The sequence below is a fragment of the Diabrotica virgifera genome, chromosome 7 (assembly GCF_917563875.1).
Source record: "Diabrotica virgifera virgifera chromosome 7, PGI_DIABVI_V3a".
Classification (NCBI taxonomy): Eukaryota; Metazoa; Arthropoda; class Insecta; order Coleoptera; family Chrysomelidae; genus Diabrotica; species Diabrotica virgifera.
The window spans coordinates 45,627,084-45,643,466 of NC_065449.1; the positions used below are offsets into that span (position 1 = coordinate 45,627,084).

The following is a 16,383-nucleotide window of genomic DNA, read 5'->3' on the forward strand; positions in this document are numbered from 1 at the left end:
GCGGTTTGAAATTGATGTCAAAATATCAGTTTTTTTAATGAGAAATACAGAATAACTATAGCTCAGCGCGAAAAAATGTATAGAATGAAAAGTGAATAAAAAGTCGTCAAAAATATACTGTGCAAATTTCGGACCAGTCCGAGTAGCCTTACTAATGTAGCAATTTACCAAATTTTTGTGTTTTTGGTCTTGGTAAATCAAATTTAATAACATGGAAGTAAAACAAGAAACTAATGAGACAACTTGTAAAATAGAAATTGAGACATGTGGTGGTGATGATCCTTTCCATGCTTTCAAAATTGAAATTACGGAAGAACCCAAGAGAGAACCTGCATATGACACATTTGATTATTTAGACTTTCCTGTTAACACTAAAGTAGAACAAGATGAATATAAATTTACACCATTTGAGGAAAAGCAAACAACTGAAGAAAGTAAGTACCTAAATAACGTTGATTATTAATATAATCCATCCAATGGCACTACAGCCCAAACCCGGGTCTTGGCCATCTTCAGTAAGCTTCTCCAATAGGGAACTTGCATAAATTTTTAAATTCGAAAAAAATGTTATAAATCACAACAGAACATAATTTAAAACATGTATCAAAGATAAAAAATTTTTGTAGGTCTTTCGTTTGGCCCCCAAAGGCGATTAAAAATTCAAATTAAAACAGGTGGCCTAAAACACGTCGTGACGTCACTCGTTTGTACATTTACATTTTTCCAACAAAGTAAACAGAATTTTAAAGTAGACATTATAAACATCAGTAGAAAATACATGTATTTGACGCTACAAGTGTTTTGATCGTTTGAACTATTCATAGAAAACTGTACTTTTACAAAATGGTTTTATTTTCCATAGTAAACCTTCTTTCATTTCCTTCAATAACTATATCAAACTCCAATGTCAACAAACTGGTACATATTATTACAATGACATACGATAAATGTTAATAGAATATAAATATTTTTCCTTCATTTCACGACGAGGTATACCAAAATAGGTGGAGGACAATAAACTAAAGAAGAAGAAGCAGAATATACCTAATTATAACCATAAATGGAACCATATAGTTAAACTGAGTGACGTCACGGGCCGTTTGACCTATTTTAAGATACCGAAGACTTTAAATTTGTACCTCTAAGTTATTATGAGTTTTTGAAGCGTGAAATTTTCGAAATCTCATTTTTATACAAAACTGAACATTATTATGTAGTAAAAAAAATGTGCAAGTTCCCTATTGTTTCGTACTGCTGTTCTGTTTAGGAGATTTTAGGCATCCTCATCTACTTCATCTTCCCATCTCTTTTTTGGTCTTCCAATAGATGTTTTTCCTTGCATTTAGCAATTTTCTGGATTTTATTCTCATGAATGCAGACCACATTACCTGCCCACCATAATCTCTGCAGTTTAGTGTATTGTGCTGGGGCTGGTATGCTATATTGTTGTCTAAATATGTCTAATGCATTGGCAGATCTCTTGCCATTTGAATATGTGGCTCATCATGAAATAGGCTTTATTTGCCAGCATAAACCTTCTATTTATTTCCTGTTCTTCTTCACTGCTTGCGACCAAGTCCATTCCTAAGTACGTGAATCTATTCATGTGTTCTATATCATCTATAAAGAGCTGCTACTATGGTCTATTTGATCTGGTTTGTATGGGTAGTTTTCTGCCCTCCTAAGCCAAAATGACGTAACTCAATATTTTGCCATATTTGCGTTATAGGTTGTGTAGGGTGTTTATACTGATACATAGCAAATTTACTAAGCAAAACAGATGTATCTCGCATTGTTGAAGCGGTTTCATGTAAGTTACATCTGTTTCGCTTAGTAAATTTGATGCATATTGGTATAAACACCCCATTACACAACCTTTTACGCAAATATGGCAAAATGAGTTATGCCATTTTGGCTTAGGAGGGCAGTTTTATCTTATTTGTATTTAGGTTAGGATCAATGTAGGTTTATTCCGCTGCACTCATTGTTCTGCTCATTATGTTTATATCATCTGTGTATGCTGCTAATTGGTAGATTTGTTTGTAAGTATGTTATTTCTGCTCACCCTCAACCATCTAATAACGTAACTGAAAAATTTGTATAAAATGAGTTACTTTGGTTTTCGCTTTAGAATGAGTGTATCAGCACCGATTAAACAGCAGTTATAGCTGGGAAAACCTTCTGGAAGCCTTCCGGAAATTTTCCCAGCTGCAACGGCTCTTTAATAGGTGCCTATACACTTATTCTAAAGCGAAAACCGAAGTAACTCATGTTATACAAATTTTTCAGTTATGAGGTCCTGCCTTTCTGCCATCGATATTCAAGAACAAGATTGAAAAGCGTTGTAGCCAGTTCCTTGCCCTGTTGTTTCAATCCTTGCGTTATCATAAACGCATCAGTGATCTGTCCTTGAATATATACATGTGCTTCTGTTTCTGCCATTGTCATTTGCACTATTGTTTGTTTTTTAACCAAGAGGAGTGATTCAAGTTTACTGCTCCGTAATGCTTGTTTCTAATTTGTCCAACCACAGGCAAGTTTACTCCACTGTTATTAAATTTTGACACCGATGACATTTATGAAATTCTGACACTTCCGTCATTTTATAGGTTAATTAATTATATCAGCGATTTTTTGTGTTTTCTGCATTATTCCTTTAATTTTTAGATTTTTAGTCTACTTTTATATAAAAATAGTTGTTTTTAGAACTCTTAAGCGATGTTTTAGTATAGTATAATGTATGGATTATCATCGAAAGCTGATATCACTGGTACCTATGATTAATGTGATTCCTAATATACATTTCCTCTGAAAATAATAACTCTTTGATAAGTGTTGGCGATACAATTCTTTTTTATATGCGTGTCCGCGAAGATTATCACTCCCAAAATATTTATAACGAAAACATTTAGTTCATAATAGATGCCGACGAAAACAATTATTTCTCTTTCTCTTTCTGTTTCTGCCAACGAAAACAATTATTTCTGAGAACTTTTTAGTAATTATAATTTTCGTGGACCCACGATGTTTTTTGCTGATACTCCTCAAAAAATAAATTTTTTCGCTAACACTTTATTAGAGATTATAATTTTCACAATCATATAATAAAAAATAATATTTTTTGTGGCGTTCATTGAAAGTTCTACTCTTAACGGCATTTTTCGGAGTAAAACTTTTCGTAGGCGGTGGCGATATGATCAACGAAAAAAGAAGATGAATTTGGTGACTTTTCTAGTAACTTTCTTGAGTGTGAATCTGTCTTTTTAGTTTACTTCTCTTGGTTAAAAAATCAACTTTAGTCATATTAATTTTGATGGTATACCAAATTCTTGCAACAATATATTAGGTAGAATTGTTCTATCTATTGAAACACAGGCTTGCTTAAAATCTAGAAAGAGATTGTAAACAACCATGTCATTAATAATAAAAAGTGATAACAAATTAATTGTGTTTATGTTTCATTTTGGTTCAGAGATATCAATCATCCCCTTACGTATGTTTGTCCCTAGGCCCTAGATCATTGCTGATGATCTCCAGATCATCTCTGATGAGGTCTGGAAAGACTGAAACATACTTAAGGGGACGGTTGATCATCTCTGAACCGAAACGAAACATAATATGTCTTTTATTTTCTCAGTTTACTCATATTGTGAGTACACGGAACGAACTTTCATTGGAATTTTTTCGTAGACGAATGAATGGATTATGACTTGTCATTGCAAGTGTAAATGCACACAATAACATGTTATTTTATATGGAGAGTGTTAGACGAAATGGTATAGCAAATAATTATAAATAATATAGTATTTGTTTTACATAAAAATGTGTTTTAGTAAGCAATTTTGGAAATAGTATTTGTACAATGCAGTAAAATCCATGAACTTTCGGTAATGAACATTTGATGAGTTCAGTAGTCGATAAAATCACCTTACAAAATCTTGAAAATTTATCTAGTAAAACAGTGTTTCCAATTTTGATGAGTACAAAGGGCCAATTAAGAAACAAAATCTACAACACCGATAAAGTGTTTTGACCATTTGCTGTTGTTTATAGTTGAAAAAGTGCAGTTTATTTCAGTTCTTTAAAAAATTCCTCAGTGCTTTTATTCAAAGGGAACGAAAACACCTTATTAGTGTAGATAAGATTATACCAGTTGTTTTAATCAGTGTAAGGAACATCATAAAACCAAAACTTGATTATTATAAGAAACACAAAAAGTAAGGTTTTAAGTAAACAATAAAAGATATGATTTTGTAGCAAATTAAATCCAGTGGTGTTCCAATAATTTTTTCTTCTAGTTTACAAAGATGTCTGGTAAATGTTGCAAGTGTTCTAGTTGCAAGTAAATTTGTTAGTAATAAAAATAGCAAGCCTAATATACCATCAGTTGTACACTATAATAATATCACTCGTTCTAGTGGTACAGAGTTTGCTGAATATTTTTCAAAAACTTATAGTGATAGAGATTATGTTTTGCAGGATAATATTTTAGTTTCTGGTGACATCAACTTGTCACAATTTACTATATGTATCACAATTTGGCATTTCTATTTCGTCTATATATGAAAAACTTTCCATTTTGGATAGCAACAAGGGGCCAGGTCCAGATGGTCTTCCACCCTCTTTTCTTAAATACTCAAGCTTTTTACTTTCTAGACCTCTTTTTCACATTTTTAACCTGTCATTAAAGACAGGGATGTTCCCAGCCTACTGGAAAAATAGCTTTATTATCCCAATACTAATGTTTTGCATTAGTATTATTTATACAACAAAACAAATTAATATTCAATGTAGATAAATATAAATAAAAACATTAGAAATAGAAAGCAAGAATTAAGTTATAATCTTACATTAAAGTAAATAATAAAAACTGGTTCGTCCACATAAGTAGGAATAACAATTTTTAATTTTCTTGTTTTTGTAAAGAATATTTTAATTCATTTTCTTTTCAATATTATGGGACACCCCGTATATACGAGTAGGCCAATACCTAATTCAGTGAGTATGTATTAATTTTTATCATTATTTTCAAGTAAAAACCTTAAAGTTTTTTGTATGTAATTACCTGCCTACTCGCCTCATTTTAAAAAGACAATTCGCCAACCAACTCTCTTGGTTAACAGTCACTTACAATTATTCCGAAAAGTGTATAGAAACTCAATATAGTCCTCGCGAGTGATTTATACTACTCAGCAATAGCAGTACGAAAAATAGCAGGCCTGCTCCAGCTTACTGTTATTTTTTTTATTCTATGTTAAATTCACCCTATGCTAAACAGTCCACTAATAAAGCTCTCACTGAGTTAGTAGTCTCCTCCAAGATGATTTATTGATCCGTTACGAGCCTGATAGATCCATTTTCTATATTTTTTTCTTGCATTTTTCATTTTTCTAAGAGGGTAATATAGTCGGGGAAAGTTTCTTTTAAACCTGAATTGTTTGATTTTATTGTCATACTTTGCTAATTTACAAAGATCAGAATCAAATTCAGGTTATTTAACCGCATTTCCTTTGACTTTATTTTTTTGTTATTCTTTAACATAAGGCGATAAAATATTCTTTACAAAATTAAAATCACGTATCAATTAGTAAATTGGTTTTTTGTTTGTGCCGATCGTTAGTGGTACCTATACCTCAGTTAATGTTGTTTTTTAAGTAAAAAAGGAACACGTTAATGTAAAAGTAATTATTATTAAATTGTCAACGTCGGCCAATAGACAAATTTTGTTATACTAATTATTATACAGGTTGACTCTATTATAGATGAAACTGTGTGTTTATTTTACACAGTAATTTTTATTTAAAGGGTTTATGTTTTATAATTATTTTTTGTCTATAAATATTCAAATAGCAGAGGACATAGTTTTCTATTTTATTAGCACAAAGTTCGGTTGTATTTTATTAATTTTCGTGTGGTGAACCTATTTTATTTCCTAACGCTAATTTCATATTTTTCTAAATTTATTAATTCTACATTTAAATTTACAAAATGGCAGATAAAATTAAAAAATATCAATCTTTAAGACAAGTTGAAGTGCAACAAATGACTGAAATTCATGCTGTTGCTTTAAAGGTAGCTGCTGACGATAAGAATTTTTACCCGGTTTTGGAAGTTATGTATGAAGGATTGGAAAAAATTCGTGACAATTTTTATGATCTTCATAATAAAATAATTATGTTAGTTTCTGAGCAAGATAATGAGGACGCGCTATTTAAAGTCGAAGATGATTGCCGTAGTAATTTTGACAAATTATATTATAAAATTAAATTAACATACGTGCAAGCCTTTAGAAAATCTTCAACATCAAGTCAGCAAACTACATCAACTTCACAGTCTCAAAATCCTTTACCTATAAATTATTTTAATTTACCGAAACCGGAATTGCCATCTTTCAGTGGAAAAATAACTGAATTTAGAAGTTTTATAGATCAGTTTGATGCTCGCGTTCATACTCTTACTTACTTACAACCAATTGACAAATTTAATTTGTTACTATCGTGTTTAAAGGGTGCAGCGCGCGATGCTGTGGATCATATTGACATCACAGCAAACAATTATCCAATTGCCTATGATCTGCTTTGTGAAAGGTTTAATAATGTTAGGGTAATCGCTGCCAATTTATGGAATAACCTTGAAAGTTCACCACAACTGACTTCAGAAGATCCAAAAGAACTACGCAAGTTGTTAGATACATTTTCGAAAAATGTGGCATCTCTAAATAAGCTAGGACTACCCACAGTACATTGGGATTTTATACTTGTTCAAATGATTTTAAAACGATTAACTGTTTCTTTAGTAACACGTTTTGAGCTTTTTCATAATAATTCAACCATCCCAAGCTATAAAAAACTGATTGATTTTTTAAATCAAAGTTGTCTCGCTTTAGATAATATTGATTTTCACACTAAACCAAAATCTAACTTTTCTAAAAAACCTAATTCTTCCAAATCTACATCATTGCTTGCTCAAACAGAACCTGAACCAAAATGTTCTATCTGTAAAACTAATGATACCCATGCCATTTATAAATGCTCCGTTTTTTTGGCAAAATCTCCTGTAGATCGATTTCAATTAATAAAAAAGAACAAGATGTGTATTAACTGTCTTGGATCACATCGTTCTAGCCTATGCAAATCTACATGGACTTGTCACTCGTGCCATAAAAAACATCATACACTACTTTGCTTCTCCTCTTCTAAGAAAGAAGAGAATGTTCAAGATTCGGCGGCATCCACTTTAAATTCAACGACTGGATCATCCGTTTCTGTGTGTTTTTCTTCCGCTGATAAAAGTACTTTGCTTTCCACTGCATGTATTGAGGTGCTTGATTGTCACGGTAACTACCAACCTGTTAGGTGTCTGTTAGATTCGGGAAGCATGACGTCCTTCATCTGTCAAAAGACCCTTAGGCGTTTAGGTTTACGTCCCATGAAAACTTCAGCTAACATCCAAGGATTAGGTTCTATGCAGTCGAACACTAATTTAGGTGGGGTTACCATTTCTTTTAAACCAGTACGTAAATCTTCTCCTATTTTGACAACCGATGCGTTAGTCTTGACAAAAATATGTGAGGATCAGCCTTTATGTAATTTAGAAGTTAATACTTGGCCCCATATTGCTAATTTAAAGTTAGCAGATGATAACTTCTTTCGTAGAGGATCCATAGACATTCTTTTAGGAGCTGATGTATTCTCTACAATTCTTTTGGATGGACGTATTTACGGCAATCAAGATGAACCTGATGCAATTAATACTATATTTGGCTATGTGCTTATGGGAAAAGTAAATATTTCAAAGGCACCTACTCTTACGTCTTTATTTTGCCAAGTTGAAGATACGGTTTCTTTGGATCAGCAAATAAAGAAATTCTGGGAATTAGAAGCAGTCCCTGAAGTTTTTTGCTTAGCTCCTGATGACGCTAAAGTGGAAAATATGTTTATGAATACTTATACGCGTGAACATTCAGGACGCTTTGTAGTAGATCTACCTTTTAAGGAAGAAAATCCTGTCTTTCCTAATATTAGATCACTTGCTCTTAGTAGGTTTTATTCATTAGAAAGAAGGCTTCAAAAATCTCCTGAACTTTATGACCAATACCGCACCTTTATGAAGGAATTTGTTGAGCTCGGTCACATGGAACCTGTCCCATTGAATAACTTCGATTCACCTTATGTTTACTATTTATCGCATCATTGTGTTTTAAGACCTGAAAGTCTAACAAGTAAATTAAGGGTCGTTTTTAATGGTTCCGGGCATCTTCCAAATCAACCCTCACTCAATGACAAATTATTCACTGGTCCTAAGCTTCAGACTGACATCTGTACAATTTTGATTAATTTTCGATTGCATGGTTATGTAATTACGGCCGATATTTCTAAAATGTATAGGCAAATTTTAATTAATCCTACTCAAACAGATTATCAAAGAGTACTTTGGCGTTCTAATAATTCTGAACCTGTTCGAGATCTTCGTATCAACAGAGTTGTTTATGGTCTCTCTTGTTCTCCTTATCTTGCTATTAGATGTCTACATCAGTTGGCTAATGATGACGGGGATTCGTTTCCTCTAGCAGCCGAGGCACTTAAAACTGGAACCTACGTTGATGATATCGTTTCTTTCTGTCCTAGTTTCGAAAATGCCTTAGCACTAAGAGACGAACTTATTGCCTTACTTGCCAAAGGAGGTTTTGAGTTGAAAAAATGGTCCAGTAATGTACCCGATTTATTGAAAGGATTAGCTGTATCAGATTTAGCAATAAAACCTCTTACATTTAATGATGATATTTCGTCCAAAACACTTAAAGTATTAGGGTTGGAATGGGACGCTTCTTCGGATACATTTGCTTTTAAAGTTCAAGTTTTAGACTCTTCTTGTACAAAACGTCATCTTTTGTCCAATTTAGCAAAAATATTTGATCCTCTTGGATTTTTATCTCCAATAACATTTCTAATTAAACACCTTATTCAAAGAATATGGACTCAAAAGATTGGTTGGGATGATGCTCCATCAAAAGAAATTATCCGTTTGTGGAAAAAATACATTGATGATGTAGCATATTTGAGTAAATTAAATTTACCTCGTCGTTTATTAATTGACGATATTTTACGCTTAGAAGTTCACTGTTTTGGTGACGCTAGCGAGAAAGGTTACTGCGCTGTCTTGTACTTTCGATGCTTATCACCTTCAGGCCAACCTTTTGTTTCTTTTGTTATAGCTAAATCTAAGGTCGCACCCATTAATAAGGGACTTACTATTCCCAGATTAGAATTGTCTGCTGCGGTTTTAGTGGCTCGACTAGTCTCCTTTGTTTCTTCTGTTATTAAAGATAAAGTAGAAATCAAGGAAATATACTGTTATTCTGATTCTGCTGTTACATTACGTTGGTTACAATCTTCCCCTCATCAGTGGAAAACTTTTGTGAGCAATAGAGTAGCTTTTGTGCAGGATCGAGTAACTTCTTCATGTTGGCACTATGTTCCTTCTGAAGAAAATCCTGCTGACATTGGTTCAAGGGGTTGCTTACCCTCTGAGTTAATTAACTGTTCCAAATGGTGGGTGGGGCCAACCTTCTTACAATCTGATCCGCTAACGTTCTTTGAACTTAATTCAAAGGAGTCTACTAATGTAAATTTGGAAGTGCGGACTGTCGCATTGATTGCTGAAATTCCCAATAATTTTTTAGATATTTTATTGGATCGTCATTCGTCTTTAAATAGGTGTGTTCGATGTTTGTGTTACATTATTCGTTTTTTCCATTATGTAACCAAAAACCGATATGGTAATCTGGAAATAGGTTGTTTAAGTTTATTGGAGCAACATAACTCCTTACTGGTTTTTGTTAAACGAACACAGCAGATCTTTTTTAATACTTTAATAAATTTTATCCAAGATAAACAGCTGCTTCCAAAAAATTTAAGAAAGCTTTCACCTTTTATCGATGCAAAGGGAATTCTACGTGTAGGTAGTCGCCTAGCTAATGCGCCCATTTCGTATGATCGCAAATTTCCGGCATTACTTCCTAACAGTTGTAAATTAACTGATATGATTATTGAATCTACTCATCTGCAATATCTACACGCCGGGCTTCAAACTGTTCAATACCTAATTTCTCAGCGTTTTTGGATTATAGCTTCCAAACGAGCCATTCGTAGAGTACTGTCTAAATGTGTTAAATGTTTTAAGGTGAATCCTTTGTCTCCAGTTCCGTTAATGGGAAATCTACCGCTAGCTCGAATATCTCAACTAAAACCTTTCAGTAATGTTGGAGTTGATTTTGCGGGCCCTTTTCCTATAAGAGCTTCCAAACTTCGAAAGTCTCAAACTCTTAAAGCGTATTTGTCGCTTTTTATTTGTTTCTCAACAAAAGCTCTTCATTTAGAGCTCGTATCTGATTTATCCACTGACGCGTTTTTAGCTGCGTTTAAGCGATTTGTCAGTCGTAGAGGCCGATGTCAACATGTTTATAGTGACAATGGCACTAACTTTGTTGGAGCCAGAGCAGAACTTAACAGATTGGCATCACAAGCTGCTTCTCATGAATCTATTCAATGGCATCTCATTCCCCCTTCTTCTCCACACTTTGGAGGTTTATGGGAATCTAATATTAAGACGGTAAAGGGTCATTTAATTCGCACAATTGGAGAACAAGTACTAACTTTTGAAGAGTTATATACTATTTTTTCTCAAATTGAGGCCATCATGAATTCGAGGCCAATATGCCCGTTAAGTTCAGACCCAAACGATCTTAGTGCGTTAACTCCAGGACATTTTTTGACCATGGAGCCTTTGAGTGCTCCGCCCGAAGAAACGTTGCTCGATGTTCCGCACAATCGGTTGAATCGTTGGCAATTATTAAATAAGTTGCACCAACAGATTTGGGAACGGTGGTCTAAGGAGTACCTCCAAACTCTTCATCAAAGGGCTAAATGGAATTCTCCGTCTCCAAACGTCCAACTAGGTACCTTAGTGGTAATCCGCCAAAATAATATTCCCCCGCTACAATGGCCTTTGGGCCGTATAATTGAGGTTCATCCTGGATCTGATGGTATAGTTAGAGTGGCCACAGTGAAAACTAATAGTGGTATATATAAACGCTCTATAGTAAAATTATGTCCTTTGCCTTTTGAGCCGTAACAATACTGCGTATTGTGGTGGGCGGTTGTGGTTCGTCCACATAAGTAGGAATAACAATTTTTAATTTTCTTGTTTTTGTAAAGAATATTTTAATTCATTTTCTTTTCAATATTATGGGACACCCCGTATATACGAGTAGGCCAATACCTAATTCAGTGAGTATGTATTAATTTTTATCATTATTTTCAAGTAAAAACCTTAAAGTTTTTTGTATGTAATTACCTGCCTACTCGCCTCATTTTAAAAAGACAATTCGCCAACCAACTCTCTTGGTTAACAGTCACTTACAATTATTCCGAAAAGTGTATAGAAACTCAATATAGTCCTCGCGAGTGATTTATACTACTCAGCAATAGCAGTACGAAAAATAGCAGGCCTGCTCCAGCTTGTGCAACGAGAAATGACAAGGTAGGAAATATTTTTATTACAATTTACTTTAAGGTCTGGTTTTTTTACTGTTATTTTTTTTATTCTATGTTAAATTCACCCTATGCTAAACAGTCCACTAATAAAGCTCTCACTGAGTTAGTAGTCTCCTCCAAGATGATTTAAAAACAATAAATATAATAAAATACATACCTACAGTAAAGAATAAAAACAAATCTGAAGTGTCAATACCGTAACTGTCAAATAAATGTAACCAATTTATGCCAAAATGTCACCTTTGTTCGATCGCAGTTAGAGTGGAATCCGAACAAGTGTGCTTTATAAAATCGCTTTATATTCCATTTATAAAAATGAAATGAAACAAGTTAGGATATGTCTCTTTAAATTTACATTAATAGAAATTTTCCAATATTACTTCTACGCGTATATAATAAAATCTGTCTAGTGGCTGTAATTCCAGTGTACTCAGCTAATTTTATTTATCGTATGGCATAGATACAATAAGAACACATAATTTAAAAGAAGTATATAAAACATTACATCAAGTATCACAAACGAACATCTAATGTATTAATATAATGTAAAACATTTTCGGTCGCATTCAGGAACTCATCGAAAACTCCAGGGTGCCGCCTTCGGGGCATTCCTCAATAATGTGGCGGACGGTCTGCCGTTGCGCACCACAGTCACACTCAGGAGTAAGGGCCTTTCCCCATCTATGCAAGCTGTCAGCACATCTACCGGTACCTGTTCTTATTCTGTTCAGCGCCGTCCATTTGGTGTGATTCCTGTGGTGAGTCGCTCTCCTATTGTCTTCTCCAAGCGTTGGTGAGGTCAAAATGTTCCTGATGTAGAGAGGTGGCCCTTAACAATGGGGGATATCTGGAGCGCAGTCTGTTCATTTCGATAGCAAGCTTATCATGGTGGATTGGTAGTTGATGGTTAGCCTCGATTTTTCGATATTCTCTGAGAAGAGAATGACTTCTTCTTAGTTTCGGCGGTCGAATGTGACTCAGAATGGGAAGCCAATAGTTCGGTGTTGGTCGAATTGTACCTGAGATAATTCTCATTGTCTGGTTTAATTGGGTGTCAATGATCTTCGTGTGTTTGCTATTGAGCCATACTGGCGAAGCATATTCAGCCGCCGAGTATACGAGTCCGAGAGCGGATGATCTGAGTACGGAGGCTGAGGACCCCCATGTGGTGCCACATAGCTTTTGGATTATATTATTTCGCGTCTTCAGTTTTTCTGCCGTTCTTTGTAGGTGTTCCTTAAAACTTAAAGTTCTGTCAAGAGTCACTCCAAGATATTTTGGTGTTGAGTTATGAATGAGTAGTCTGTTTTCAAAGTGAACGGAGAGTTTTTTGTTAGCTTGGGCATTATTCAGATGGAAACAGCACACTTCAGTTTTCGTTGCATCGGGCCATTTCGTATTTGCGAAAATATTCACCTATAACAGCAAGGTCATCCGTCAGTATTGTTTCTGTAACATTTATGTTATTATGTCTTGCTGCAATGGCCCAATCGTCAGCGTAGCCAAATTTCTGCGAAGTTGCCCTATGTAGGTCCGCGATGTATAAATTAAAGAGTAAGGGTGCCAAAACAGATCCCTGTGGCAGTCCATTGCTGAGCTTCAGGCCCATTGTGACGTGAAAAGGTCTATCGGTGAGCATGCTATTGATGAGACCTTTTGGCATGGGATGGCACGGATCAGTTTGCAGAATAGTCCTTGTCTCCAGACGGTGTCGTATGCAGCTGATAGGTCAATGAAAGCAACGGATGTTTTTTGCTTTCTTTGAAAACCTCCTTCAATATGTGTTGTTAGGGATAGGATCTGATCTGATCTGTGCAGCTGCGGTTAGGTCTGAACCCTGCTTGCTCAATAGGTATCACCCCAAATATGTTGTTACTAATTCTGTTGTGGATTAAGCGTTCCAACAGTTTATAGACACAGCTCAGCAGTGCAATCGGTCGGTAGTTTTGGGGGTTGATCATTTGCTTTTCCTGGTTTCAATATGGCTATAATGGAGGCCTTTTTAAGGGAATGGGATTTCTCCCGATTTTAACATATCTGTGTAGAAATCAGCCAGCCATTTCCTAGCATATTTGCCACAATGTAGTAAAAATTCTGGATGTATTTTATAGAATAGAATAGAAATATGCTTTATTGTCACTGAAAATTATACAATTTTATGGACAAAGCTTAACATAGAGTCACAAAAAAGATATACATAACAATAACAAATACAATTTTATGAAATTAGATAAATCGTCAATAATAAAAAAATATATAAACAAGTTAAAAAAGTGAAGTAAAAACAAAACCAATATATTGCAAAATTACTATAAATTGCAAAATTGAACATACAACATATAATAAAACACAAACAAAGGAACTAATAAGTTTAAGCTGCTGTATGTGACACCAAAATATAGATAAATACACTTTAGTTACTTGTACATTACTGTGATTTCTTAGTTAGTCATTAAGAAACTCTTCTACTGAATAATATGGTCTTTTAGATAAATGAGCTTTTGTCATTTTACGGAACTTGAGAAAGGATGTTGCAGATTTAAGTTGTAAAGGGAGATGGTTGTATATTTTTTTTGGCGAAATATAGTATAGATTTCTTTACTAACTCAGAAGACGGGATCGGTAAATAGACATCAAAAGTTGAATTTCTGGTGGAGTAGTCATGATGAGGCCTTGCTGGAAAGACATGCATGTGTTTACGAATTAAGCAAACACTTTCTAAAATATTAGGTCTGGATCCCGCGTATGAAAAAAAAGTTGATTAATAGCAAGCTGAAAATTTGTTAATAGCTTAAGGGTGTCTATTTGGATAAACTTTGATATATGGGAACACTTTAACAGGGGCAGTTTTAATTGTGGAACAGGTTAAAAATTTGGAACGGTCAGAACACGAAAATGGCACATTTATTTTGTCCGACAGAACAGATATAAACTCTCCGAACAGAGATTAAATTCTGATGCAAAAATCAGACTGCTATTTATCACTTGTCATAATTCCTGTCATTTGACATATTCTACATGTTCCACTCATTAAAACGCCAAGTTGGTGATAAATAGCAGTCTGATTTTTGCATCAGAATTTAATCTCTGTTCGGAAAGTTTAAGTCTGTTCTGTCGGACAAAATACATGTGCCGTTTTCGTGGTCTGACCGTTCCAAATTTTTAACCTGTTCCACAGTTAAAACTTCCCCTGTTCCAGTGTTCCCATATATCAATGTTTGTCCGACTAGACACCCTTAAGCTAATAACAAATTTTCAGCTTGCTATCAATCAACTTTTTTTTCATACGCGGGATCCAGACCTATATACAAAGATGGAAGGGTTAAAATTTCGTGATCTTTAAAGTAACTTCTGCAATGGGTTGTTCTTCTGAGGCCAAACAGATATCTTATTGCTCTTTTTTGTAATTTGAAAATAACATCAAATTGGGCAGCTGTACTAGACCCCCAAAAAGGAAGACCGTATCGAAGATGAGACTCGACCAAAGAAAAATATGTTATTTTATAAGATGCTAAATTGAGTTCCTTCGAAACAGATCTTATGGCATAGCAGGCTGAGGCGAGTTTCTTACTTAATAAATCGATAAGAAGGGACCATTTAAATTTGCTGTCTAAAAGAATACCACGAAATTTTACAGAATCAACGGTAGAGATCTGGCTGCTATTCACAAGCAGGGGTTGAAGAGCACCTTTATATGATAATGCTACCGTTTTATCCACGTTAAAGGAGAGTAAATTAGAGCCAGACCAGGTTTTTATCGTAAGAAATCAGAAGTTATAGTTGCATGAAGAGTTGCAATAGTTGAGTTGCTCCAAGTGATACTGGTATCATCAGCAAAAAGAAAAATTTCCCTATCGATTTTTAAATTAGTGATGTCATTTATAAATATAAGGAAAAGTAGAGGACCCAATACTGAACCTTGTGGTACTCCACATACAATGTTTTTGAGACTAGAGTCAGTATCATTTGCTCTAACCAGTTGTTTCCTATTATCTAAGTAAGATTTGAACTAATTCAAAGAAATACCTCGAATTCTATAGAAATTTAGTTTTTTATTCAAAATGTCGTGATTTACACAATCAAAAGCTTTGGCATAGTCACAGAAAACAGTGGCAGTATAAAGATTATTGTTTAGTGCTTGGTAAACCTCGTGAAGTACAGAGTTATCGGAGCCGGGTGCCTTTCCAGACTTAATTTCTGATATTGCTGAGGTAATTTCTTCTGGAGTAAACTCGTCAGAGTATTCAGATGTAGGCGTTCATGCAGACTTTAGTATTTTTAGTTCTTGTTTTACTTTGGTGGTGTGGTCACGATCTCTAGGTGCCCTTGAGTTTGCAACAATGTGGGAGGCCACTCTGTTGGGAACTATTGGTACTTTGTCTCTAGTTGAGTGTCTGCTACTACCAAGTTTTCTAAGTAAGGACCACGCTTTTTTACTTGATTTACTAAAGTCTAGTTTTTCCACAGTTTCCAACTGTGCAGCAGTTCGTCCTCAATTTCTCGGTATTGGCTTTCGTTGTATTCTTGATACAATTTTTCGCATTTTTCATCCCATCCTGGGACATAACCTCTACGATATCCTCTGGGTATAGTTTTCTTCGCTGTAGATATCACCGCGCCAACAAATCTCATATAGTTTGTACGTGTTGGGGTTATCCATCCGAGACATTTGTCCAATCTCGCAGTAAAAGTCGCCCAATCTGCTTTTTTAAAGTTCCACCTAGGTCGAGGGAAAGATGTTATTATTGGTATTTTGATGCCAACTTCTATTACAACTGGTCTATGTTGGCTATGTTGAAAATCTGGGAGCACTGTACGTGAAGCTGCC

General features: G+C 34.6%; 1 protein-coding gene across 1 annotated transcript; it reads left to right on the forward strand.

Moving 5' to 3' along the window:
* LOC126888001 (uncharacterized) lies at positions 1-844 on the forward strand. The gene is made up of 2 exons (XM_050655993.1): positions 1-434; positions 627-844. Exons 1-2 carry the CDS (start codon positions 212-214, stop codon positions 803-805), a joined length of 402 nt encoding a protein of 133 aa, XP_050511950.1. The 5' UTR covers positions 1-211; the 3' UTR covers positions 806-844.
* Positions 845-16,383: the final 15,539 nt, after the last annotated feature.